Source organism: Hyla sarda, chromosome 3, assembly GCF_029499605.1.
Source record: "Hyla sarda isolate aHylSar1 chromosome 3, aHylSar1.hap1, whole genome shotgun sequence".
NCBI classification, from domain to species: domain Eukaryota; kingdom Metazoa; phylum Chordata; class Amphibia; order Anura; family Hylidae; genus Hyla; species Hyla sarda.
Window position 1 is genome coordinate 199,066,777 of NC_079191.1, and position 27,769 is coordinate 199,094,545.

The 27,769-nt window shown below is 45.7% G+C and overlaps 1 protein-coding gene across 6 annotated transcripts in view; it reads left to right on the forward strand.

Moving 5' to 3' along the window:
• COL19A1 (collagen type XIX alpha 1 chain) overlaps window positions 1-27,769 on the forward strand; it is a 1,011,804-nt gene that overhangs the window by 666,455 nt on the left and 317,580 nt on the right. For all 6 annotated transcript variants that reach the window (XM_056565831.1, XM_056565835.1, XM_056565834.1 and 3 more), the window contains exons 20-22: window positions 12,780-12,821; window positions 23,635-23,670; window positions 27,732-27,767. In XM_056565831.1, coding sequence (XP_056421806.1) covers window positions 12,780-12,821; window positions 23,635-23,670; window positions 27,732-27,767 — 114 coding nt within the window. The remainder of the gene's footprint in view (window positions 1-12,779; window positions 12,822-23,634; window positions 23,671-27,731; window positions 27,768-27,769) is intronic.

Sequence of the window (27,769 nt, forward strand, 5' to 3'; positions counted from 1 at the left end):
ACAAGGGGTAATGTGAACCTTAATGCCCTACAGGTGTTTCACGACTTTTGCATATGTAAAAAAAAAAAAAAAATGTTTTACCTAAAATGCTTGTTTTCCCTAAATGTTTACATTTTTAAAAAGGGTAATAGCAGAAAATACCCCCCAAAATTTGAAGCCCAATTTCTCCCGATTCAGAAAACACCCCATATGGGGGTGAAAAGTGCTCTGCTGGCGCACTACAGGTCTCAGAAGAGAAAGAGTCACATTTGGCTTTTTGAAAGCGAATTTTGCTCTGGGGGCATGCTGCATTTAGGAAGCCCCTATGGTGCCAGGACAGCAAAAAAAAACACATGGCATACCATTTTGGAAACTAGACCCCTCAGGGAAAGTAACAAGGGGTAGTTTGAACCTTAATACCCTACAGGTGTTTCACGACTTTTGCATATGTAAAAAAATATATATTTTTTTTACCTAAAATGCTTGTTTTCCCAAAAATTTAACATTTTTTAAAAGGGTAATAGCAGAAAATACCCCCCAAAATTTGTTAGGCAATTTCTCCCGAGTACGGCAATACCCCATATGTGACCCTAAACTGTTGCCTTGAAATACGACAGGGCTCCAAAGTGAGAGCGCCATGCGCATTTGAGGCCTAAATTAGGGACTTGCATAGGGGTGGACATAGGGGTATTCTACGCCAGTGATTCCCAAACAGGGTGCCTCCAGCTGTAGTAAAACTCCCTGCATGCCTAGACAGTCAACGGCTATCTGGCAATACTGGGAGTAGTTGTTTTGCAACAGCTGGAGGCTCCGTTTTGGAAGCAGTGGCGTACCAGATGTTTTTCATTTTTATTGGGGAGGGGAGGGGGGCTGTGTAGGGGTATGTGTATATGTAGTGTTTTTTACTTTTTATTTTATTTTGTGTTAGTGTAGTGTAGTGTTTTTAGGGTACAGTCGCATGGGCGGGGGTTCACAGAAGTTTCTCGCTGGCAGTTTGAGCTGCGGCAGAAATTTTGCTGCACCTCAAACTTGCAGCCGAATACTTACTGTAATCCTCCGCCCATGTGAGTGTACCCTGTACATTCACATTGGGGGGGGGGGGGGGGGGAACATCCACCTGTTGCAAAACTACAACTCCCAGCATGTACGGTCTATCAGTGCATGCTGGGAGTTGTAGTTTTGCAACAGCTGGAGGCACACTGGTTGTGAAACACCGAGTTTGGTAACAAACTCAGTGTTTTGCAACCAGTGTGCCTTCAGCTGGTGCAAAAGCTACAACCCCCAGCATGTACGGACAGCGGAAGGGCATGCTGGGTCTTGTAGTTATGCAACAGCTGGAGGCCTACTACTTTGGCTGGGGATGCTGGGGATTGTAGTTATGCAACAGCTGGAGACACACTGGTTTTCTACTTAACTCAGTGTGCCTTCAGCTGTTGCAAAACTACAACTCTCAGCAGTCACTGACAGCCAACGGGCATGCTGGGAGTTGTAGTTATGCAACCACCAGATGCACCACTACAACTCCCAGCATGCACTTTAGCTGATTGTGCAAGCTGGGAGTTGTAGTTACACAACAGCTGAAGGTACACTTTTCCATAAAAAGAATGTGACTCCAGCTGTTGCAAAACTACAAGTCCCAGCATGCCCATAAGGGAATGCTGGGAGTTGTGGTGGTCTGCCTCCTGCTGTTGCATAACTACAGCTCCCAGCACGCCCTTTTTGCATGCTGGGAGCTGTTGCTAAGCAACAGCAGGAGGCTGTCACTCACCTCCAACAATCCTCGCCGCACAGGTCAGTCCCTCGTCGTCTCCGCCGCCGCCGCTGCTCCTGGGGCCCCGATTCCAACAGGGGCGCCGGGGATCGGGGTCCCCAGCACCCGGGGTGCACGTCCCGCACCCGCTCACGTCCTCCGGAAGAGGGGCGGAGCAGGTTGCGGGAGTGACACCCGCAGCAGGCGCCCTGATTGGTCGGCCGGTAATCCGGCCGACGAATCAGGGCGATCGTGAGGTGGCACCAGTGCCACCTCACCCCTGCTGGCTCTGGCTGTTCAGCCAATAATTCCGGGTCACCGGGTCACTGGAGACCCGATTGACCCGGGATCCGCCGCAGATCGCTGGACTGAATTGTCCAGCGATCTGCGGCCATCGCCGACATGGGGGGTCATCATGATGCCTAGTGAACGATTTCAGCAGGCATCGGGCACCGGCTCCGCTCCAGATGGTTGCGGGGGGCCGGTAAAACACATGACGTTCTCATACGTCATGTGTCCTTAAGGACTCGGAAATGGAGACGTATGAGAACGTCATGTGTCCTTAAGGGGTTAAAGGGAATCACAAGTGCAGCAATTGTAACCATTGTAGCCATCTGTATAAGAGTAGGAGAGTGGAATTAGGTGCACATGAGACACTTATAAATGAGTTCATTACATGCAAGACATCATATGTGGTTTATGCGGTTATATGCAAATATGTTATTACTACATAGGCAAGACAATACAATTGCTATATTTATGGTTTGCTGAGTCTCTTAGATACATTTAAACTGGTAAAGGTAGTCTTGCTTGCTACATCTAGGTTAATGGATTCAGGAGGTGATTACCAAAAATAATTGCTGGACAAAGATACAAAACTAATGATACAGACAGAAGCACTATGCCTGGTATATATGCATAGACACTTTTTAATGCACCTGTTTGTAATTAAAGTGTATTTTTAAAAGGAGGAGTTTGGATGGTACAAAGTTGTACAAAACGGCTGTGTCACCTGTTTACCGTGTGTACTGTGTGCAGTTACCTATGGTAAAATCTGCTGATAGATTACCTTTAAATGGGCACTGTCACCAACCTTTTTTTTGGATACGTTGCAGTACATATGTACTACAACATATCTCTAATATAGACTCATTATTTTTTTTTTTAATTAAAATAGTTTATTTTAATTTTGAAAACCTGCCACTAGGGGTATTTCTCCTAATGGCCGGCTGCAGGCTGGCGTGAGGTCACGCTTGAATTCGGACAAATGCCGGCCAGGCAATCGGTCCTAATTCATTCAGCCTGCGCATGCTCCCTGCCTGTCAATCAGACAGGCGGGTGTCACGATTCGGCTGGCAAGAGGTGGATCCTCTGTGCCAGAGAGGGATTGGCGTGGACCGTGCTAGTGGACCGGTTCTAAGTTACTACTGGTTTTCGCCAGAGCCCGCCGCAAAGCGGGATGGTCTTGCAGCGGCGGTAGTAACCAGGTCGTATCCACTAGCAACGGCTCAACCTCTCTGACTGCTGAAGATAGGCGCGGTACAAGGGAGTAGGCAAGAGCAAGGTCGGACGTAGCAGAAGGTCGGGGCAGGCAGCAAGGATCGTAGTCAGGGGCAACGGCAGGAGGTCTGGAACACAGGCTAGGAACACACAAGGAAACACTTTCACTGGCACGATGGCAACAAGATCCGGCGAGGGAGTGAAGGGGAAGTGAGGTATACATAGGGAGTGCACAGGTGAACACACTAATTAGAACCACTGCGCCAATCAGTGGCGCAGTGGCCCTTTAAATCGCAGAGACCCGGCGCACGCGCGCCCTAGGGAGCGGGGCCGCGCGCGCCGGGACAGGACCGACGGAGAGCGAGTCAGGTACGGGAGCCGGGGTGCGCATCGCGAGCGGGCGCCACCCGCATCGCGAATCGCATCCCGGCTGGAGGCGGTATCGCAGCGCACCCGGTCAGTGGATCCGACCGGGGCGCTGCCGTAGCGAGGGTGTTGCGAGGGCTCCGGGGAGGAGCGGGGACCCGGAGCGCTCGGCGTAACAGTACCCCCCCCTTGGGTCTCCCCCTCTTCTTGGAACCTGAGAACCTGAGGACCAGACTTTTATCTAGGATATTGTCCTCAGGTTCCCAGGATCTCTCTTCAGGACCACAGCCTTCCCAGTCAACCAAAAAAAAAGTTTTTCCTCTGACCTTTTTGGAGGCCAGTATCTCCTTTACAGAAAAGATGTCAGAAGAACCGGAAACAGGAGTGGGAGAAACAAGTTTGGGAGAGAAACGGTTGATGATGAGTGGTTTAAGAAGAGAGACATGAAAGGCATTAGGAATACGAAGAGAAGGAGGAAGAAGAAGTTTGTAAGAGACAGGATTAATTTGGCACAAGATTTTGAAAGGACAAAGATAGCGGGGTCCCAATTTGTAGCTGGGGACACGGAAGCGGACATATTTAGCGGAGAGCCATACCTTGTCTCCGGGAGAGAAGATGGGGGGAGCTCTTCTTTTCTTATCGGCAAACTTTTTCATGCGTGAAGAAGCCTGTAAGAGAGAATTTTGGGTCTCTTTCCATATGGTGGAAAGATCACGAGTTATTTCATCCACAGCGGGCAGGCCAGAAGGCAAGGGAGTAGGGAGGGGGGGAAGAGGGTGACGGCCGTACACCACGAAAAATGGAGATTTGGAAGAAGATTCAGAGACTCTGAAGTTGTACGAGAATTCGGCCCATGGTAGAAGATCCGCCCAGTCATCCTGGCGGGAGGAAACAAAATGCCGTAAATAGTCACCCAGGACTTGGTTAATTCTTTGTACTTGCCCATTGTATTGAGGATGATAAGCAGAAGAAAAGTTTAATTTAATCTTGAGTTGTTTACAAAGAGCCCTCCAGAATTTTGACACGAATTGGACGCCTCTATCCGAGACGATCTGCGTAGGTAAACCGTGAAGACGAAAAATGTGTACAAAAAATTGTTTTGCCAACTGAGGTGCTGAAGGAAGACCAGGAAGAGGAATAAAATGTGCCATCTTGGAAAATCGATCAACGACCACCCAAACAACAGTGTTGCCACGGGATGGGGGTAAGTCTGTAATAAAGTCCATACCAATCAGAGTCCAAGGCTGTTCGGGGACAGGCAGAGGATGAAGGAAACCAGCAGGCTTCTGGTGAGGAGTCTTATCTCGGGCACAGACAGTGCAGGCCCGCACAAAATCAGCAACATTCGTCTCCAGAGTCGGCCACCAATAAAAACGAGAGATGAGTTGCAAGGATTTTTTGATGCCCGCATGGCCTGCGAGGTGGGAGGAGTGACCCCATTTGAGGATTCCGAGGCGTTGGCGTGGAGAGACGAAGGTCTTCCCTGGAGGAGTTTGCCTGATGGAGGCTGGAGAAGTGGAGATCAGGCAGTCAGGAGGAATGATGTGTTGCGGAGAGAGCTCTACTTCCGAGGCATCCGAGGAACGAGAGAGAGCATCGGCCCTAATGTTCTTGTCGGCAGGGCGAAAATGAATTTCAAAATTAAACCGAGCAAAGAACAGAGACCACCTGGCCTGGCGAGGATTCAGCCGTTGGGCAGACTGGAGATAGGAGAGATTCTTGTGATCGGTGTAAATAATAACTGGAAATTTTGATCCCTCCAGCAGATGCCTCCATTCCTCAAGTGCTAATTTAATGGCCAGTAACTCTCGATCCCCGATGGAGTAGTTCCTCTCCGCCGGAGAGAAGGTCCTAGAAAAAAAACCACAAGTAACAGCATGCCCGGAAGAATTTTTTTGTAGAAGGACCGCTCCAGCTCCCACTGAGGAGGCATCAACCTCCAATAGGAAGGGTTTAGATGGGTCAGGTCTGGAGAGCACGGGGGCAGAAGAAAAGGCAGACTTGAGCCGTTTAAAAGCGTCTTCCGCTTGAGGAGGCCATGACTTAGGATTGGCATTCTTCTTGGTTAAAGCCACGATAGGAGCCACAATGGTGGAAAAATGTGGAATAAATTGTCTGTAATAATTGGCGAACCCCAAAAAACGTTGGATAGCACGGAGTCCGGAGGGGCGTGGCCAATCTAAGACGGCAGAGAGTTTATCTGGGTCCATTTGTAGCCCCTGGCCAGAGACCAAGTATCCTAGGAAAGGAAGAGATTGACATTCAAACAGACATTTCTCCATTTTGGCATAAAGTTGATTGTCTCGAAGTCTCTGAAGAACCATGCGGACATGCTGGCGGTGTTCTTCTAAGTTGACAGAAAAAATCAGAATATCGTCCAGATACACAACAACACAGGAATATAAGAGATCACAAAAAATTTCATTAACAAAGTCTTGGAAGACGGCAGGGGCGTTGCACAGGCCAAAGGGCATGACCAGATACTCAAAGTGTCCATCTCTAGTGTTAAATGCAGTTTTCCATTCGTCCCCCTCCCTGATGCGGATGAGATTATAAGCACCTCTTAAGTCCAGTTTGGTAAAGATGTGGGCACCTTGAAGGCGATCAAAGAGTTCAGAGATAAGAGGAAGGGGGTAGCGGTTCTTTACCGTGATTTTATTAAGTCCGCGGTAGTCAATGCAAGGACGTAGGGAGCCATCTTTTTTGGACACAAAGAAAAATCCAGCTCCGGCAGGAGAGGAGGATTTGCGGATAAAGCCCTTTTTTACATTTTCCTGGATGTATTCGGACATAGCAAGAGTCTCTGGGGCGGACAGAGGATAAATTCTGCCCCGGGGAGGAGTAGTGCCCGGGAGGAGGTCAATAGGACAGTCATAAGGCCTGTGAGGAGGTAAAGTCTCAGCTTGTTTTTTGCAGAATATGTCAGCATAGTCCATATAGGCCTTAGGGAGACCGGTTACAGGGGGAACCACAGGGTCACGGCAGGGAGTACTGGGAACCGGTTTAAGGCAGTCCTTGGAACAAGAGGTACCCCAGCTCTTGATCTCCCCTGTGGACCAATCAAGGGTTGGGGAATGGCGTTGAAGCCATGGTAGTCCAAGGAGAATTTCGGAAGTGCAATTGGGGAGGACCAAAAATTCAATTTTTTCGTGATGAGGACCGATGCACATTAGGAGGGGCTCCGTGCGGAAACGTATGGTACAGTCCAATCTTTCATTGCTAACACAATTGATGTAGAGGGGTCTGGCGAGACTGGTCACCGGGATGTTGAACCTGTTGATGAGGGAGGCCAAAATAAAATTTCCTGCAGATCCGGAATCCAAGAAGGCCATAGTAGAGAAGGAGAAGGTAGAGGCAGATATCCGCACAGGCACAGTAAGACGTGGAGAAGCAGAGTTGACATCAAGGACTGTCTCACCTTTGTGCGGAGTCAGCGTACGTCTTTCCAGGCGGGGAGGACGGATAGGACAATCCTTCAGGAAGTGTTCGGTACCGGCACAGTACAGGCAGAGATTCTCCATGCGGCGTCGTGTCCTCTCTTGAGGTGTCAGGCGAGACCGGTCAACTTGCATAGCCTCCACGGCGGGAGGCACAGGAACGGATTGCAGAGGACCAGAGGAGAGAGGAGCCGGGGAGAAAAAACGCCTCGTGCGAACAAAGTCCATATCCTGGCGGAGCTCCTGACGCCTTTCGGAAAAACGCATGTCAATGCGAGTGGCTAGATGAATGAGTTCATGTAGGTTAGCAGGAATTTCTCGTGCGGCCAGAACATCTTTAATGTTGCTGGATAGGCCTTTTTTAAAGGTCGCGCAGAGGGCCTCATTATTCCAGGATAGTTCGGAAGCCAGAGTACGGAATTGAATGGCGTACTCGCCAACGGAAGAATTACCCTGGACCAGGTTCAGTAGGGCAGTCTCAGCAGAAGAGGCTCGGGCAGGTTCCTCAAAGACACTTCGAATTTCCGAGAAGAAGGAGTGTACAGAGGCAGTGACGGGGTCATTGCGGTCCCAGAGCGGTGTGGCCCATGACAGAGCTTTCCCAGACAGAAGGCTGACTACGAAAGCCACCTTAGACCTTTCAGTAGGAAACTGGTCCGACATCATCTCCAAGTGCAGGGAACATTGTGAAAGAAAGCCACGGCAAAACTTAGAGTCCCCATCAAATTTATCCGGCAGGGATAGTCGTAGGCCGGAGGCGGCCACTCGCTGCGGAGGAGGTGCAGGAGCTGGCGGAGGAGATGATTGCTGAAGCTGTGGTAGTAGCTGCTGTAGCATCACGGTCAGTTGAGACAGCTGATGGCCTTGTTGCGCTATCTCTTGTGACTGCTGGGCGACCACCGTGGTGAGGTCGGCGACAACTGGCAAAGGAACTTCAGCGGGATCCATGGCCGGATCTACTGTCACGATTCGGCTGGCAAGAGGTGGATCCTCTGTGCCAGAGAGGGATTGGCGTGGACCGTGCTAGTGGACCGGTTCTAAGTTACTACTGGTTTTCGCCAGAGCCCGCCGCAAAGCGGGATGGTCTTGCAGCGGCGGTAGTAACCAGGTCGTATCCACTAGCAACGGCTCAACCTCTCTGACTGCTGAAGATAGGCGCGGTACAAGGGAGTAGGCAAGAGCAAGGTCGGACGTAGCAGAAGGTCGGGGCAGGCAGCAAGGATCGTAGTCAGGGGCAACGGCAGGAGGTCTGGAACACAGGCTAGGAACACACAAGGAAACGCTTTCACTGGCACGATGGCAACAAGATCCGGCGAGGGAGTGAAGGGGAAGTGAGGTATACATAGGGAGTGCACAGGTGAACACACTAATTAGAACCACTGCGCCAATCAGTGGCGCAGTGGCCCTTTAAATCGCAGAGACCCGGCGCGCGCGCGCCCTAGGGAGCGGGGCAGCGCGCGCCGGGACAGGACCGACAGAGAGCGAGTCAGGTACGGGAGCCGGGGTGCGCATCACGAGCGGGCGCCACCCGCATCGCGAATCGCATCCCGGCTGGAGGCGGTATCGCAGCGCACCCGGTCAGTGGATCCGACCGGGGCGCTGCCGTAGCGAGGGTGTTGCGAGCGCTCCGGGGAGGAGCGGGGACCCGGAGCGCTCGGCGTAACAGCGGGAGGGAGCACTGAGAGCACATTGGCTCCCTGGTCACACACGCCAGCCGGCATTTACACGCCACTGCTGCTGCCTAAGGACCCTGCACTTGGGAAGAGCGGGGTTTGAGGTTTTCAACAAGGGGGGTTAAGGGAGAGCGGGGTTCGGGGTTTTCAACAAAGGGGGAGCGGGGTTCGGGATTTTCAACACAGGGGGAGGCAGGGGGAGGGTTTTTCAACACGGGGGGAGCGGGGTTCTGTGTTTTCAACATGGGGGGGGGCGGGGGAATGGGGTAGCATTTGCGGCCATGGCCCTAACTTATTGTTTTCAACACAGGGTGCTCCAGCTGTTTCGCCACTACAACTCCCAGCATGCCCTGACAGCCAATAGATGTCAGGGCAAGCTGGGACTTGTAGTGGTGAAACAGCTGGAGGCACCCTGTATAGGTGAACTAAGGGTGGAAGTGTCGGCCCCAGCAGGCATCAGTGACATCTCGCATGCTGGGGAAGTCTGTCTGGTAAGTGAGCACACTACCAGGCAGACAAAAAGGCATTTTTTATATAGTTCAAAAAAATTAAGGCAGGGAGGGGGTTAGGGATAGATTGGCAATAGCCAGGAACAGAAAAAAAAAAAAAAAAAAGGATGGTGGGAGCTACTCTTTAAGTCTAATTTCTAATAAACGTCTCTTTATATAACTGTATCATAGGCTTTGCTTTCATGTTGTGCTGCTGCAAGTTCTGCTTTACTTGGTCAGCTTCCTTTACCACTCCCTTAAATGTAGCACAACTCTGTGCTACAAAAATAATTTTTGGGGCTACTAATTGATACCTGTGTACCAAAAAGCCTCCATGTAGACCAGGGCTTATTTTTTTTACAACACAGAGTTCTAAGATACTCCTGAATTGTTTTCTCAATACAATTATTTAGTACATGTTAATAGTGTGAACAGCAACTCTATAATCCAGTGTCTCACAGGAAGCTTCTTCTCTGACTGAAGTTGTTCTCTTTTCCTTTTCTTCTCCATCTGGTTCAGACCAATCTGACAACTTCTCTTGAAGACTTCAAAGTTTGTTGTCCCCCCAGACCCCTAAATACATTTACACCTCCTGAATTAATTGAAGAATTTAGTTACAGCAAGTCTAAGAATTCCTCAACCCTCTGCACATAAACACACACAGTAGTTACTGCAGGACCCCTCCAGCAGCTCTTCACACCAGGGCCATAGGAAGGGGCTTAGCACTGCACTCACCTTTCTTAGTTGTGAGCAGAGGTGTTGCTAGGTCTGCAAAAGACAGGGGGCTAGAGCCCATAGCCCAAGCCATGGCCCCTAACCATGCCCCAGTCACGTCCCTAACCATGCCCCAGTCATGACCCCTAACCACGCCCTCATTCACACCCAATCGTGCACAGTATACAAGGAGAAAGATCACCATGCATATTACCCCCATACTGTTAGTGACTATATCTAGCCAAATCTAAGACCAATATTACCAATAATACCAGTACAAAAAGCAAAAATTCCAAACAAATTAAGCATGTGCACAGATGCACACTACTAGTTTTGTGTGTTACCAGTAGGAACAAATAATACCACCATACAATGACCACCTCCACCATTACCACTGACTAATAGCACTATTTTTGTTACTGAATAAAATGAACTATACAAAAGACCATATTCCCAAATGCATTCACCATACAGAGGTAGATACCAGCTGTACACAGGATCTGTATAGAAAATAAGTGATTATATACAGGGCCATATAGAGGTATATACCAGATGCACACAGGCTCTGTATTCCATATGTGATTATATACAGGACCATATAGAGGTAGTGGGCAGAAAAATCTACTAAAGCAAATCTGCAACAGAAAATATGCACGTGTGAATGTAGACATAAAATTACATCTAGGGACTCACAGATGGTGTATTTTCTGATCAGCAGAGTTCTCTTTCCTTTTCTTCTCCATGATTCTTCTTCTCTTCTGATTAGACCATGATGACGGCTTCTTCCAGCAAAAACTTTATCTCTTCGACATCTGCAGGACAAACATGTTAGATTCTGCATTTTTCCAGTGCCCTCCAGTGCCCTTGCCCTCCTCTACACAATCTCCCCATATATAGACCTCCACACTATAAAAAGTGCCCCCTTGGTGTCCCACTCAGTAAAAATGGGCACATAGATAGCCAAGTAGTCGGGTATGTAGGTAGGTAACTAGCCAGGAAGTTTGGTAGCCAGTTTTTTTTTAGGTAAGTAGGTAGGTAGTCAGGTATGTTGCTAGGCAGTTAGGTAGGCATATATGTAGATAAGTTAGGTAGCCCAGTATGACAGTAGGTGAGTGTTTCCCAACCAGGGTGCCTTCAGCTGTTGCAAAACTATAACTCTCAGCATGCTCAAACAGCCTTTGGCTGTCTAGGCATATTGGGAGTTGTAGTTTTGCAACACCTGGAGGCAACCTGGTTGTGATACACTGCCTTGGAAGGCATCTAAGGCAGTGTTACCCAACTAATGTACCTCAAGCTGTTGCAAAACTGCAACTCTTAGTTTGCTTAAACAATCTTTGGCTGTCTGAGCATGCTGGGAGTTGTAGTTTTGCAACACCTTGAGGCATCCTGGTTGTAGAACACTGTCTTGGAATCCTTTCAATACAGTGTTTTTTTTACAACCAAGATGCCTCATGTTTCAAAACTAAACTCCCAGCAAGCCCAATCTGGACATGCTGAGAGTTGTAGTTTGCCTACATCTACAAAGGCACATAAGATGGCGGTGGGGTCGTGGTGTGGCCAACACCTCTACCCTACCTCTTCACCATGTGGATCAATGTAGGTAGCATAGTTTCCCCACATTAGGTAGGCAGCATAGTTTCCCACATTAGGTAGGCAGCTTAGTTTCCCCACATTAGGTAAACAGCATAGTTTTCCCACATTAGGTAGGCAGCATAGTTTCCCCACATTAGGTAGCAGTTTCCCCACATAAGGTAGCGCAGTTTTCCCACATTAGGTAACAGAAGTTACCCACATTAGGTAGCAGAGTTTCCCCACATTAGGTAGAGCAGTTTGCCCACATTTTGTAGCGCAGTTTCCCTACATTTTGTAGCACAGTTTCCCCATATTAGGTAGCAGTTTCCCCACATTAGGAAGCAGTTTTTCCACATTAGGTAGCAGTTTCCCCACATTAGGTAACTCAGTTTACCCACATTAGGTAGCATAGTTTCCCCACATTAGGTAGCATAGTTTCCTCACATTAGGTAGCAGTTTCAGTTTCCCGAATCAGAAGCAACACGAAAAAAACATGCAAGATGTCCCTACCATGGTCACAGAGCAAGATCATAAACCAGCAGAAAAATCATAAATGTGCATTAATATAGTCATATAGCTAGATGTTATTTTATTCGTACCTAACATGTGTTGACTTGAATAATGAATTACGATTAAAACATTTATGCCCAGAGGATAAATAAATTGGCTTTACTGAAATGTTTTATCATGAGAATAACACAAATAGCATGGGAAATAATAGGTAGAATGCTTTTTAAACCTGCATTTTCATAAACCCAAGGTGTATGGATGTGTCAGCAAAATAATGCACTTTACATGAAAAAATAAAGTGGTTGTCACAGACCACAAATTACTTTTTGCTGCTTTGATTTGTCACGTGCCAGTCTCACAAAACCCTTCACACTGTGTTTTAACATGAATCACTGGCCTTATGTATAATTTATCACTGGTACTATATGTCCGTGAGTAACATGTGGATTTAAAGAAGTACAAGATAAGTAAATACAATGGAGAATGCTGCCAGGAAGAATAATGATCTTATCAGCCTTGTGCTTATTACATTTACTGCTGTTTCATAACAAATGCAAATTTATGATGAATTCTAATTTGTCCAATGCAAGAACTTGATTAGTGTTTAATGTGTCGTTTCTTCTTGTTTTGTACAGTTAACCCATCCTCATTATAGAAATTACCGCTCTTATCATCACTGCTCCAAAAACATTAGTTTGAGGCTTTTTTTTTCTAAGCTCACAGTGACTTGGTAAATGTTTTTTTCTTACAAGGATTATTCCAGTTGTTTTCTTATTGTTTTGATTTGTAGGGGGACGTTGGTCCAAGAGGATTGCCGGGCCTGCCAGGATTGGTAATTATATAACAGCGCAAATTAGGTTTCAAATTGTACAGCATGTGAAGTAGGTGCCATAAAATCCATAAGGTTTAGTGCCTAGCCAGCAGAGCAGGCAGGAACAAAGCTAATAAATACAGGCAAATGGCTTTCTGTAAAATCATTATTTTGAAACAAAATAGCCTAGTGTGGATGCTGTTCTGCATGGTTCATGATCATAAAACCATCTAAAAAACTGTGTTGTTTCTTAAGTCTACATGAGTAAATATACAGTTGTCAGGATTTCCATTAAAAATACAATCCTTGCCCTGCCATCTTATACAGTACACTGCTTCACAGAAAATACTGTAAGTGTTGACTGGAGTTTTCATTATAACAACATAATGGTATCTACTTTGCTAAGATTATTAATAAATGATAATGTTTACTATGAACCCACATTTCAAAACAAATTATAGACTGTTTATATAGGAATTGCCTAATATACATTATATGGGTTGTCTAAGATTAAAAATAAAAATGAGTTGCTCTGTCTCACTCAAAATGGAATCTGTCGGAACAGTTTTCTGCTTCTTTTATTTCTTTTCTGAGTGATCTTCTTAGTTGATTTACTTTATGACTAAATCAAAAGTGAATTTTGTCATAAATTTTCCTTAAAATATCATTCAGGAGAGGAGAGGGGCAGGAGACTAATACATCAAGCAGCTGAAATCATGCAGGTCACAGAAGAGAAAATAAGCAAAAAAAATAAAAAATTATAAAGACCCATGAGGAGAATGTTTGACACCATAATAAGTCAAATAAAAAAAATAGAAAAACAACCTTAAAGGGGTTGTCCGGTTATTGAAAATGTATCCCCTATCCACAGAATGTGATAAGTGTCTCATCGCAGGGGATCTGACAACTGGGACCCCCTACGATCTCCATAATGGGGCCCTATCTCATATTGCTGAGTGCTCTAGCACTCACCTTCTGAGACAAACTGATCTAGGTAGTGTTTGCCTGCTCAGCCAATCAATGACTGAGTGGGGATATCACTGCAGCTGGTGATTGGCTTAACAGGCCCTCACTGCCAAGACCAGTTTGCCTGGTGGGGGCTGTAGCGCTCAGAGGTAAGAGACTAGCTTTTTTCTGATGATCGCTGAGCGGTCAGACACACTGTGGTTAGAAACTTAGCCCTTATCCTGTAGACAGGGAATACGTTTTTAATAACTAGACAACCTCTTTAATATCTTTCCTTAGGATGTGTCTTATTTTACACCGAAACACCATTTAAAGAAGTTCTCCACCCATAGGCATCCAAAGGATAGGCGATAAGATGTCTGCTCACGGTGGTCCGGCCGCTGGACCCCCCGTGACCTTCTGTGTGGCACCCCAGTCATCCGATGCACGGAGCAAACTCAGCTCCATGCCAGATGACTGGCGACCACAGCCATCACGTCCCCTCCATTCATGTGTATAGGAGGAGGTGTGACCGCCATGTACTGGCTGTCACACCGCCTCTCATAAACATGAATTTAGGGGGTGTGGCAGGACATCATGAACACGGAGGATACAAGCTTCTGTGTTCAGAATGCTGTGGTGCCGGCCCTTTTGCATAGGGGATAAGATTTCTAGGGCGGAGTATGCCTTTAAGTAGATAAGGCTGAAGTACAATACATGAAAGGTTTTGCTTTAAATTTAGCCCAGAGAGATCATGATCTGGCCATTGTTTTCTCTTGAAGGTTCTAGTTGGTAAAAAAAAGTACACACAAAAATGTGTCTGATTGTAATCTGAGACAGTTAGCAACCAATCACAGCTCAGCTTTCCTTTTAGCATAGCTATTTGAAAAATGAAAGGTGAGCTGTGATTGTTTGCTGTCAGTCTGAGACAAAAATCTGACACGTTTTTGACTGACAAATGTAAAAATGTGGGCCTATATGTTAAAGGAAACTGAGTCCAAGGAGGTGTCACCAATATTCAGCGACTCAACATCCAAGTGACGTGAGCGCAGCGCTCAGAGCAAGGAGTGCATGGGCCTTTCTTTTACAGTCACCCTCGCAAGATTCATCTCTCACGTTAGGATGTGAGAGCCAACTGTAATGGCACATGCGCTTTTTGTTCTGAGTGCTGCGCTCACGTGACATGCGACTCATGTCACCAAGACCTTGAGTTGCTGAATATCAATATGATAATAGAGGGGCCGGCAGTACAGGAGGCTGAAAGAAGCAGGGGCGGGCAGACCGCAGGACCCCGCCTCCTGCACACAATTAACTCAATTAAGCAACGGAACTTCTCTGGACAATATCAAACAAGGAAACACTGGACCGATTTTGGTAAGTGATACCTCCTTGGACTCCTGGTAACCAAACTATAACCCAATGTACTGGGTTTAGTGTGGGTGATCAAGGTGACAGTTTTCCTTTAAACGGCACATTTCTCACAGCTGATTGGCCAATACTTATCACCTGCCAATCCTCCACTTCTCAAGTGGACATCGATCCAGCTATGTGATCATTTCAGCTGAATAGCTTTTCATACAGCAGGCACTGCCGAATACCCTTGGATTTAGTACATTTAGCAGATGGTCTAGTTTAAAAGAAGTCTATCTCAGCAACACATAAGCTGAAAGTCTCATTCTAATCCTGCATTCATTGTAACATTAGAAAAAATAAATTGGCAGCCTTATAAAATGATCCAAAATGTGTAGTAAAACTGCCGTTACAGAAAAGTTTGAGTAATAAGAATGTTGTAAATGAGAGATGAAGATATAGTAGTTAAATACAAAGTTGGCCAGTTTGGCTGTAAGAGCAGAATGCCAGCCTAGTGATTACAACCACAATGGGACTTCCATGTTGGCAGTTACGATTGTTACGCCGAGCGCTCCGGGTCCCCGCTCCTCCCCGGAGCGCTCGCTACACTTCCCTCACTGCAGCGCCCCGGTCGGTTCCACGGACCCGGGGCGCTGCGTTACCACCTCCGGCCGGGATGCGATTCGCGATGCGGGTAGCGCCCGCTCGCGATGCGCACCCCGGCTCCCGTACCTTACTCGCTCCCCGTCAGTTCTGTCCCGGCGCGCGCGGCCCCGCTCCCTAGGGCGCGCGCGCGCCGGGTCTTTGCGATTTAAAGGGCCACTGCACCGCTGATTGGTGCAGTGGTTCCAATTAGTGTTTACACCTGTGCACTTCCCTATATCACCTCACTTCCCCTTCACTCCCTCGCCGGATCTTGTTGCCCTAGTGCCAGAGAAAGCGTTCCTTGTGTGTTCCTTGCCTGTGATTCCAGACCTTCTGCCGTTGCCCCTGACTACGATCCTTGCTGCCTGCCCCGACCTTCTGCTACGTCCGACCTTGCTTCTGTCTACTCCCTTGTACCGCGCCTATCTTCAGCAGCCAGAGAGGTTGAGCCGTTGCTAGGGGATACGACCTGGTCACTACCGCCGCAGCAAGACCATCCCGCTTTGCGGCGGGCTCTGGTGAAAACCAGTAGTGACTTAGAACCGATCCTCTAGCACGGTCCACGCCAATCCCTCTCTGGCACAGAGGATCCACTACCTGCCAGCCGGCATCGTGACAGTAGATCCGGCCATGGATCCCGCTGAAGTTCCTCTGCCAGTTGTCGCTGACCTCACCACGGTGGTCGCCCAGCAGTCACAACAGATTGCGCAACAAGGCCAACAGCTGTCTCAACTGACTGTTATGCTACAACAGTTACTACCACAGCTCCAGCAATCATCTCCTCCGCCAGCTCCTGTACCTCCTCCGCAGCGAGTGGCCGCTTCTGGAATACGACTATCCTTGCCGGATAAATTTGATGGGGACTCTAAGTTTTGCCGTGGCTTTCTTTCCCAATGTTCATTACACTTGGAGATGATGTCGGACCAGTTCCCCACTGAAAGGTCTAAGGTGGCTTTCGTAGTCAGCCTGCTGTCTGGAAAAGCCCTGGCTTGGGCCACACCGCTCTGGGACCGCAATGACCCCGTCACTGCCTCTGTACACTCCTTCTTCTCGGAAATTCGAAGTGTCTTTGAGGAACCTGCCCGAGCCTCTTCTGCTGAGACTGCCCTGTTGAACCTGGTCCAGGGTAATTCTTCCGTTGGCGAGTATGCCGTACAGTTCCGTACCCTTGCTTCAGAATTATCCTGGAATAATGAGGCACTCTGCGCGACCTTTAAAAAAGGCCTATCCAGCAACATTAAAGATGTTCTGGCCGCACGAGAAATCCCTGCTAACCTACATGAGCTCATCCATCTTGCCACTCGCATTGACATGCGTTTTTCCGAACGGCGTCAGGAGCTCCGCCAGGATATGGACTCTGTTCGCACGAGGCGTTTCTTCTCCCCGGCTCCTCTCTCCTCTGGTCCCCTGCAATCTGTTCCTGTGCCTCCCGCCGTGGAGGCTATGCAGGTCGACCGGTCTCGCCTGACACCCCAAGAGAGGACACGACGCCGCATGGAGAATCTCTGCCTGTACTGTGCTAGTACCGAACACTTCCTGAAGGATTGTCCTATCCGTCCTCCCCGCCTGGAAAGACGTCCGCTGACTCCGCACAAAGGTGAGACAGTCCTTGATGTCTACTCTGCTTCTCCACGTCTTACTGTGCCTGTGCGGATGTCTGCCTCTGCCTTCTCCTTCTCTGCTGTGGCCTTCTTGGACTCTGGATCTGCAGGAAATTTCATCTTAGCCTCTCTCGTCAACAAGTTCAACATCCCGGTGACCAGTCTCGCCAGACCCCTCTACATCAATTGTGTAAACAATGAAAGATTGGACTGTACTATACGTTTTCGCACGGAGCCCCTTCTAATGTGCATCGGATCTCATCACGAGAGGATTGAACTGTTGGTCCTCCCCAATTGCACTTCTGAAATCCTTCTTGGACTTCCCTGGCTTCAACTCCATTCCCCAATCCTGGATTGGTCCACTGGGGAGATCAAGAGTTGGGGGCCCTCTTGTTCCAAGGACTGCTTAAAACCGGTTCCCAGTAAACCTTGCCGTGTCCCTGTGCTTCCTCATGTAACCGGTCTCCCTAAGGCCTATATGGACTTTGCGGACGTTTTTTGCAAAAAACAAGCTGAGACTCTACCTCCTCACAGGCCTTATGATTGTCCCATTGACCTCCTCCCGGGCACTACTCCACCCCGGGGCAGAATCTATCCTCTGTCCGTCCCAGAGACTCTTGCCATGTCTGAATACGTCCAAGAAAATTTAAAAAAGGGCTTTATCCGTAAATCCTCCTCTCCTGCCGGAGCCGGATTTTTCTTTGTGTCCAAAAAAGATGGCTCTCTACGTCCTTGCATTGACTACCGCGGTCTTAATAAAATCACGGTTAAGAACCGCTACCCCCTACCCCTCATCTCTGAACTCTTTGATCGTCTCCAAGGTGCCCATATTTTTACCAAACTGGACTTAAGAGGTGCTTATAATCTCATCCGCATCAGAGAGGGGGATGAATGGAAAACGGCATTTAACACCAGAGATGGACACTTTGAGTATCTGGTCATGCCCTTTGGTCTATGCAACGCCCCTGCCGTCTTCCAAGACTTTGTTAATGAAATTTTTCGTGATCTACTATACTCCTGTGTTGTTGTATATCTGGACGATATCCTGATTTTTTCTGCCAATCTAGAAGAACACCGCCAGCATGTCCGTATGGTTCTTCAGAGACTTCGTGATAATCAACTCTATGCCAAAATAGAGAAATGTCTGTTTGAATGCCAATCTCTTCCTTTTCTAGGATACTTGGTCTCTGGCCAGGGACTACAAATGGACCCAGATAAACTCTCTGCCGTCTTAGATTGGCCACGCCCCTCCGGACTCCGTGCCATCCAACGTTTTTTGGGGTTCGCCAATTATTACAGGCAATTTATTCCACATTTTTCTACCATTGTGGCTCCTATTGTGGCTTTAACAAAAAAAAATGCCGATCCCAAGTCCTGGCCTCCTCAAGCGGAAGACGCCTTTAAACGACTCAAGTCTGCCTTTTCTTCGGCTCCCGTGCTCTCCAGACCTGACCCATCTAAACCCTTCCTATTGGAGGTTGATGCCTCCTCAGTGGGAGCTGGAGCTGTCCTTCTACAAAAAAACTCTTCCGGGCATGCTGTTACTTGTGGTTTTTTTTCCAGGACCTTCTCTCCGGCGGAGAGGAACTACTCCATCGGGGATCGAGAGCTTCTAGCCATTAAATTAGCACTTGAGGAATGGAGGCATCTGCTGGAGGGATCAAGATTTCCAGTTATTATTTACACCGATCACAAGAACCTCTCCTACCTCCAGTCTGCCCAACGGCTGAATCCTCGTCAGGCCAGGTGGTCTCTGTTCTTTGCCCGATTTAATTTTGAAATTCACTTTCGGCCTGCTGATAAAAACATTAGGGCCGATGCTCTCTCTCGTTCCTCAGATGCCTCTGAAATTGAACTCTCTCCTCAACACATCATTCCTCCTGACTGCCTGATTTCCACTTCTCCAGCCTCCATCAGGCAAACTCCTCCAGGAAAGACCTTTGTTTCTCCACGCCAACGCCTTGGGATCCTCAAATGGGGTCACTCCTCCCATCTCGCAGGTCATGCGGGCATCAAGAAATCTGTGCAACTCATCTCTCGCTTCTATTGGTGGCCGACTCTAGAGACTGATGTGGTGGACTTTGTGCGAGCCTGCACTATCTGTGCCCGGGATAAGACTCCTCGCCAGAAGCCCGCTGGTTTTCTTCATCCTCTACCTGTCCCCGAACAACCTTGGTCTCTGATTGGTATGGATTTTATTACTGACTTACCCCCATCCCATGGCAACACTGTTATTTGGGTGGTCGTTGATCGATTCTCCAAAATGGCACATTTCATCCCTCTTCCTGGCCTTCCTTCAGCGCCTCAGTTGGCTAAACAATTTTTTGTACACATTTTTCGTCTTCACGGGTTGCCTACACAGATCGTCTCGGATAGAGGCGTCCAATTTGTGTCTAAATTCTGGAGGGCTCTCTGTAAACAACTCAAGATTAAATTAAATTTTTCTTCTGCATACCATCCTCAATCCAATGGACAAGTAGAGAGAATTAACCAGATCTTGGGTGACTATTTACGACATTTTGTTTCCTCCCGCCAGGATGACTGGGCAGATCTTCTACCTTGGGCCGAATTCTCGTATAATTTCAGAATCTCTGAATCTTCCTCCAAATCTCCGTTTTTCGTGGTGTACGGCCGTCACCCTCTTCCCCCCCTCCCTACCCCCTTGCCCTCTGGTCTGCCCGCTGTGGATGAAATTTCTCGTGATCTTTCCACCATATGGAAAGAGACCCAAAATTCTCTCTTACAGGCTTCTTCTCGCATGAAGAGATTCGCAGATAAGAAAAGAAGAGCTCCTCCCATTTTTTCCCCTGGAGACAAGGTATGGCTCTCCGCTAAATATGTCCGTTTCCGTGTCCCGAGCTATAAGTTGGGACCACGCTATCTTGGTCCTTTTAAAGTTTTGTGTCAAATTAATCCTGTCTCTTACAAACTTCTTCTTCCTCCTTCTCTTCGTATCCCTAATGCCTTTCACGTCTCTCTTCTTAAACCTCTCATCCTCAACCGTTTTTCTCCTAAATCTGTTCCTCCCACTCCTGTTTCCGGCTCCTCGGACATCTTCTCTGTCAAAGAGATTTTGGCCTCTAAAAAGGTCAGGGGAAGAACTTTTTTTTTAGTGGATTGGGAGGGTTGTGGTCCAGAAGAGAGGTCCTGGGAACCTGAGGACAATATCCTGGACAAAAGTCTGATCCTCAGGTTCTCAGGCCCCAAGAAGAGGGGGAGACCCAAGGGGGGGGGTACTGTTACGCCGAGCGCTCCGGGTCCCCGCTCCTCCCCGGAGCGCTCGCTACACTTCCCTCACTGCAGCGCCCCGGTCGGTTCCACGGACCCGGGGCGCTGCGTTACCACCTCCGGCCGGGATGCGATTCGCGATGCGGGTAGCGCCCGCTCGCGATGCGCACCCCGGCTCCCGTACCTTACTCGCTCCCCGTCAGTTCTGTCCCGGCGCGCGCGGCCCCGCTCCCTAGGGCGCGCGCGCGCCGGGTCTTTGCGATTTAAAGGGCCACTGCACCGCTGATTGGTGCAGTGGTTCCAATTAGTGTTTACACCTGTGCACTTCCCTATATCACCTCACTTCCCCTTCACTCCCTCGCCGGATCTTGTTGCCCTAGTGCCAGAGAAAGCGTTCCTTGTGTGTTCCTTGCCTGTGATTCCAGACCTTCTGCCGTTGCCCCTGACTACGATCCTTGCTGCCTGCCCCGACCTTCTGCTACGTCCGACCTTGCTTCTGTCTACTCCCTTGTACCGCGCCTATCTTCAGCAGCCAGAGAGGTTGAGCCGTTGCTAGGGGATACGACCTGGTCACTACCGCCGCAGCAAGACCATCCCGCTTTGCGGCGGGCTCTGGTGAAAACCAGTAGTGACTTAGAACCGATCCTCTAGCACGGTCCACGCCAATCCCTCTCTGGCACAGAGGATCCACTACCTGCCAGCCGGCATCGTGACAACGATATGTTAAGCTTATCTGTATTTCATGCACTTTCCATCTGGCATCGAATCTCAGACAAAATCTATAATTGAGATCTCTTCTGTTTAATATGGTGTTATCAGGTCTACTATCCAATTCCATGGTTAGGCTTATTTAGAGGCAAAATGTAAATTGGTCCCTGTAGATATATCATTGCATAATAATTACAAAATGATATGAGGCTTAGCAGACCCAAATTCCTGTGAATTTCATTCAAAAGTGTAAAACTTTTTATTTTCCCTGCTCAAAGTGCATATTGAGGTGTTGTTAGTTTTTGCTTGACAGTACAACCTGCCAAGTTATTTTCATTAGTTCTGAAACGCATATTTACTGAATGACACGTCTTTATGGCATTGTTATTTCAGAGTGGCCAGGATTTGTGTGAAAGGCAGACAAGATTTTATTCTAAGCTTCGAGCCAATAGAAAGAAAATACATACATGAGGGGAATTGCTATTATTTAGGCATCCAATAGTTTAGTAGTTTAATGGAGTTATAAGCATCTTTATTGAGATAACATAAAACAGTTTATTGCTGTTGGCTATAGGTCATCGCTGCTATTTACAACAACAAAAAAGCTACAAATTTGAATACTCAGATTTATTGCACTGAACCGTAGTGAACATAAGACAACATCACCTGCCTATTATTTAGTAGATTTGCACATCATAATTGTTTAACTATTTTCACAACTAATTACAATGATATCATTGTACAATTAAAATATACACATTTCAGATTATCATTTATTAAAATTATAAGACATACATATTGAACATGTTGATATATCAGTACTGTTGCAAGGTACACAATGCAAAAAGCGACATTGCAGTAAAATAATAATAAACACAGGAAGGACCTAGAAAAAAAAACATGGGACACTATAAAAACTTTTGGATCAACACAGTGGGGGAGATTCTCAAAGAATTTTGCACCCAAAAAATTTATTTCGCACCAAAATTTTGGTGCGAAAAGTATCGACCACGTTTTCAAAGAGCTTTGTGCCGCAGTTTACACTGTTCACAAAAGTTTTGTAAAAGTGGGCGTGTCCTTATATATTGTCTTCTTTACATGATATTTTCAAAGTGGTGAGAGTGCAGTTTGCATGAACAATTTCACACCAGCTTTTTGATAGAATACAAATCACAGAAATGGTTGTAATTTTATTGTTTTGTTTTTTCTTCTTCTTTGTTTTTTGGGGAAAAGGTGTTATTTAAGTAATTATTAAAAAAAGAAATAATTATTATTGAAAAATTTAATTTAAAAAACATATATTTTTTTATTTTTTCCTTGGTCACTGCACCTGCACTCACATTTATCCTCAGAAATGTTTTATTTATACAGTTTTGGCTTGTCTGGGCACTAGTAACCATGGAATATATTGTGAGATGTTGCAGATTTTGGCGCCAAATTTGGCAATTTTGGCATAAAAAAATCCAATATGGCTGCAACAACGAAAAATATTTTGGGCACGAAAAAAAACAAAAAGGTCACGAAAATGAATTTTCACATCTTTTCATATTTTCAAAGCAGCACGAGAGACCTTTGAATATGTGAGGAGAAAAAAAAAAGGTGTGAATAATATCGCTGGAACAGTAATTACAGCAGTTTTTGAGAATCTCCCCAATAGGTTTATAAGTTAAACTTACAGGACTCTTGTCTTTTTCAACCTTATGAATTATGTAACTGTAACCTATAACAGTGTCTATACACAACTAACACAAAAAAACATAACCAGCTCTCACCCTTTTCTTAGTAGGCATCTGCATGAATTGCCAATAGCAAAGGCCTTAAGTAAATAAATATAGCAGCTACAGTAAATGCAGCAAACTGTGTGTTTCTATGTTGTTGTTATATATTCCACACGACTTGTAAATAAGCACAACAGGCCTGGCCCACATTTCAGTCAACAGACCTTAATCATAGATTAAGACATAGACCTATGATTAAGGTCTGTGGACCGAAATGCGTAGGGCCTGTCACAGATATCTACATGTTGTATGGACTATGTTTTAACATTGTATAATAAAGAAGATGGTTTTACCTGTATCCAGTTTGCTGAATTCCCTGTAACTGCTGTGATAGGGTCTGTCGAATTTTTCCATGGTATCTGCCATTTTATATGACACAATCTGAGGTAAAAGCTTTGAACCGAAACTCCAATGCAGATGTAAACAGGACTTCATATGTTTTCCTTGGCTAATATTAAATGTGTTTAAATACAAGAAGCTGAAAGAATCTCCTTTCTGTGTTCATTTATTATTATATTTATTTTATCTAATTGATGAGGAATTTATGTGTAATAACTATTCACCATGTGTCTCTTACAGACTGCATCTGACACAATAGGAGTAAAAGGTGACCCTGTAAGTAGGACTGAGACATATTATTTATGGTACAAATTGTATCATTTTTAGAATCATTTCAAATGTAACATCTTTGGCACTTAAAGCGAATCAATTAATCTGTTTCAAACTTTTAATGCATTTTTATGGATTATTGGATTTACTTGCAAGTATTTTAGAATGGCTGCCCTGATGTGGAGTTAAAATGAAGGAGAAACGGTTTGATTAGAAATGATCGATGCAAACTACCCAACTAGTCCTTCTCCACCAAACACAGTCCCAATAGCTGGATGGATTTCTGTTAATACTTTTCTTGAAAAATCTGTGACATCTTAGACTTCATTTTTATTATCAGAAGGTAGTTATTCCCACATTTAGTAATTTCGGTTAACATTATTGGCGCCTTTGATTAGTAACTGTAAAAAAAAAAAAAAATAGATTTCAGAAATAAGTGGAAAAGTACCATATTTCTATCCTTCCAATATTTTAATACCCTTTTCAAATATATTCAACAAAAAAGTTGGCCTGTCAATATTTATGCATTCATTTCTAATAATAAATAAAGAATGAACATAGTATATGACCCGAACATGACTAAAGTCACCTTTCCCAATACTTGGTAGCACTATCACTATCACTAGCACTTGGTAACAATGAGAGCTGCCAAACGTTTACTTATAGCTATCTGCAAGCTTCTTGCTCCTGTCTGTTGGTTGTACCCTTCCCATTAGCAGATTTCAGCTGTTTCCAAAAATATTAACTTGGATTAAAAGGGTATTCAGGTGGAAAACATTTTTTTAAATCAACTGGTGCCAAAAGGTTAAACAGATTTGTAAATTACTTCTATAAAAAAATCGTAATCCTTCCAGTACTTATGAGCTGCTGTATACTCCACAGGAAGTTGTATAGTTCTTTTCTGTCTGATCACAGTGCTCTCTGCTGACACCTCTGTCCATGTCAGGAACTGTCCAGAGCAGGAGAAAATCCCCATAGAAAACCTCTCCTGCTCCTGACATGGACAGAGGTGTCAGCAGAGAGCTATGTGGTCAGACAGAAAAGAACAACTCAACTTCCTCTGTAGTATACAGCAGCTGATAAGTACTGGAAGGATTAAGATTTTTTAATAGAAGTAATTTACAAATCTTCAAGCAATGAACGAGATTTTCAGCTCACCCTCAATGGCCCCAGAGCGCACGGACTGTGCAAGGCGGCACCACTTCAATAGGAACATAGAATGGAATGTCCAGCGCAGATGGCCGTGCAAAAGATTAAATTCTTTATGGATAAAAAGCCATGACAGGAGTGAAAGTAAGACGTTTCAGGTTCGTTAGCACCCTTAGTCGTACATGTACGACTAAGGGTGCTAACGCACCTGAAACGCGTTACTTTCACTCCTGTCATGGCTTTTTATCAATAAAGAATATCATCTTTTGCTCGACCATCTGCGCTGGACATTCCATTCTATGTTCCTAATTTACAAATCTGTTTAAATTTCTGGCACCAGTTGATTTGAAAAAAAAAACATTTCCACCGGAGTACCCCTTTAAGATCAAAACTCATCGCTGGACAGATTAGAACAGTCCAGTTTCCCCTTCCTTACCCACTCTTGTAAACTTTTGGATGTGTTCTTTTGGTCATTATTTTGCTGTAGGATGCTGTTTGATGCAGCTCAAACCTAGTTTGGGACCACTTTGAGCACATTTAACTCTGAAATCCTCTAATAATCCTCAGATTTCATTGCTCTTGTAACATGTTCAAGGCATCCAAATAACATTTTTGCCTTTAGGTAGAGTGCATTCTTCAATATAGACTTAATTTCAATGTCTATCAACATAATGCTATTATAAATTTCTAAAGAGCTTGGCTTTCACCCAACAAGCTCTGTATTGTGTACTGTGCAGTGTATGGTACAGATTGAAATTCTTTAGATATTTTATGTGGTTTTATTGCTATATTTTGAACCTTACTGTTCCCTCACAATGGTCCTCTTTCCACTACATCATGGAAGGATTTTGGCTGTTAAGTAAGTTGCAAACCTCTTGATAACTGTTGAAGCCAGGATGCCATTGGTCTTTGGCTATGGGCTCATGTGCATCAACCAGGATGTCATAGTCTTTGGCTCATGTGACCTCATATCCATTAGTCCAGTGGCTCCTAAACTGTGGACATCCAGATGTTGCAAAACTATTACTCCCAGCATGCCCAGACAACCAATGTCTGTTCTTGCATGTTGGGAGTGGCAGTTTTGAATCACATGGAGGGCCACCGTTTGGAGACCACTGGTCTAAGGGATAGCTTTTAAAAGGCGTGGAATAAAAAATCAAATCTCAAAAATAAAAATTGGCTGTGTCATGAAGGGGCTTACCACAGGGAATCTTTTTCCATAAGATAATAGATTTGTGTTGAGGTCTGAACAGGTTCATAGCAAGCACAGAGCTTTAAAAGGACAAGGTATATTTCATGCAGCAAACTTATTACTATTATGGATTTGTCTGCAAATGGATAATAATCCATCCTGGTGGACTGCTGGATAGTGAACTATGCTTGCTGGATAGACTGGATAGTGAACTATGCTTGCTGGATAGACTGGATAGTGAACTATGCTTGCTGGATAGACTGGATAGTGAACTATGCTTGCTGGATAGACTGGATAGGGAACTATGCTTGCTGGATAGACTGGATAGTGAACTATGCTTGCTGGATAGACTGGATAGTGAACTATGCTTGCTGGATAGACTGGATAGTGAACTATGCTTGCTGGATAGACTGGATAGTGAACTATGCTTGCTGGATAGACTGGATGGTGAACTATGCTTGCTGGATAGACTGGATAGTGAACTATGCTTGCTGGATAGACTGGATAGGGAACTATGCTTGCTGGATAGACTGGATAGGGAACTATGCTTGCTGGATAGACTGGATAGTGAACTATGCTTGCTGGATAGACTGGATAGTGAACTATGATTGCTGGATAGACTGGATAGTGAACTATGCTTGCTGGATAGACTGGATAGTGAACTATGCTTACTGGATAGACTGGATAGTGAACTATGCTTGCTGGATAGACTGGATAGTGAACTATGCTTGCTGGATAGACTGGAGAGTGAACTATGCTTGCTGGATAGACTGGATAGTGAACTATGCTTGCTGGATAGACTGGATAGTGAACTATGCTTGCTGGATAGACTGGATAGTGAACTATGCTTGCTGGATAGACTGGATAGTGAACTATGCTTACTGGATAGACTGGATAGTGAACTATGCTTGCTGGATAGACTGGATAGTGAACTATGCTTGCTGGATAGACTGGATAGTGAACTATGCTTGCTGGATAGACTGGATAGTGAACTATGCTTACTGGATAGACTGGATAGTGAACTATGCTTGCTGGATAGACTGGATAGTGAACTATGCTTGCTGGATAGACTGGATAGTGAACTATGCTTGCTGGATAGACTGGATAGTGAACTATGCTTCATGGATAGACTGGATAGTGAACTATGCTTGCTGGATAAACTGGATAGTGAACTATTCTTGCTGTCAAATATACTGGGAACCAAACAGACTTGCTAAAAAGGCCAGTGTGAACAAAGCAGCTGAAAAAAAGTAAAATGATTGGCAATGGCATTAAACGTACAAGCATTTATTTTGTGGTGTAATACTGAAGCCAAGATTGGTCGGACTTTAGAAAGTGGGAATGAAAATAAAAGAAGGCAAGTAGAAAGCTTCAGTTTGAGCGGTGTGATCATGATTTATATCAGTGCTGATTGAAGAAAACTGCAGGCAAATGAGCATAATTTTTCAAAACATTATAGATGGTGTCATTGGTTAAATATCAATATATCAGATTTATGCTTCCAGACAGAGATTTAAAACCATTTAAGGTTCACAAAACATAGCATAATATTTTTTCATTATGTAATATTAATGGCAAGTATCAAATAAAATGTGTGTATGCTTATGAAATGTAATGTGGTTCTGTAGTTTGTATTAGGCTTAAAACGAAATAATTTTACCTGTGTCTATTAAGGAGTTTTAAAAACTAGAACTTTGAAAATAATGTTGCTTCTCTTTCTTAAAAGGGAGAACCCGGGGCCAAAGGAGACCAGGGATTAAAGGT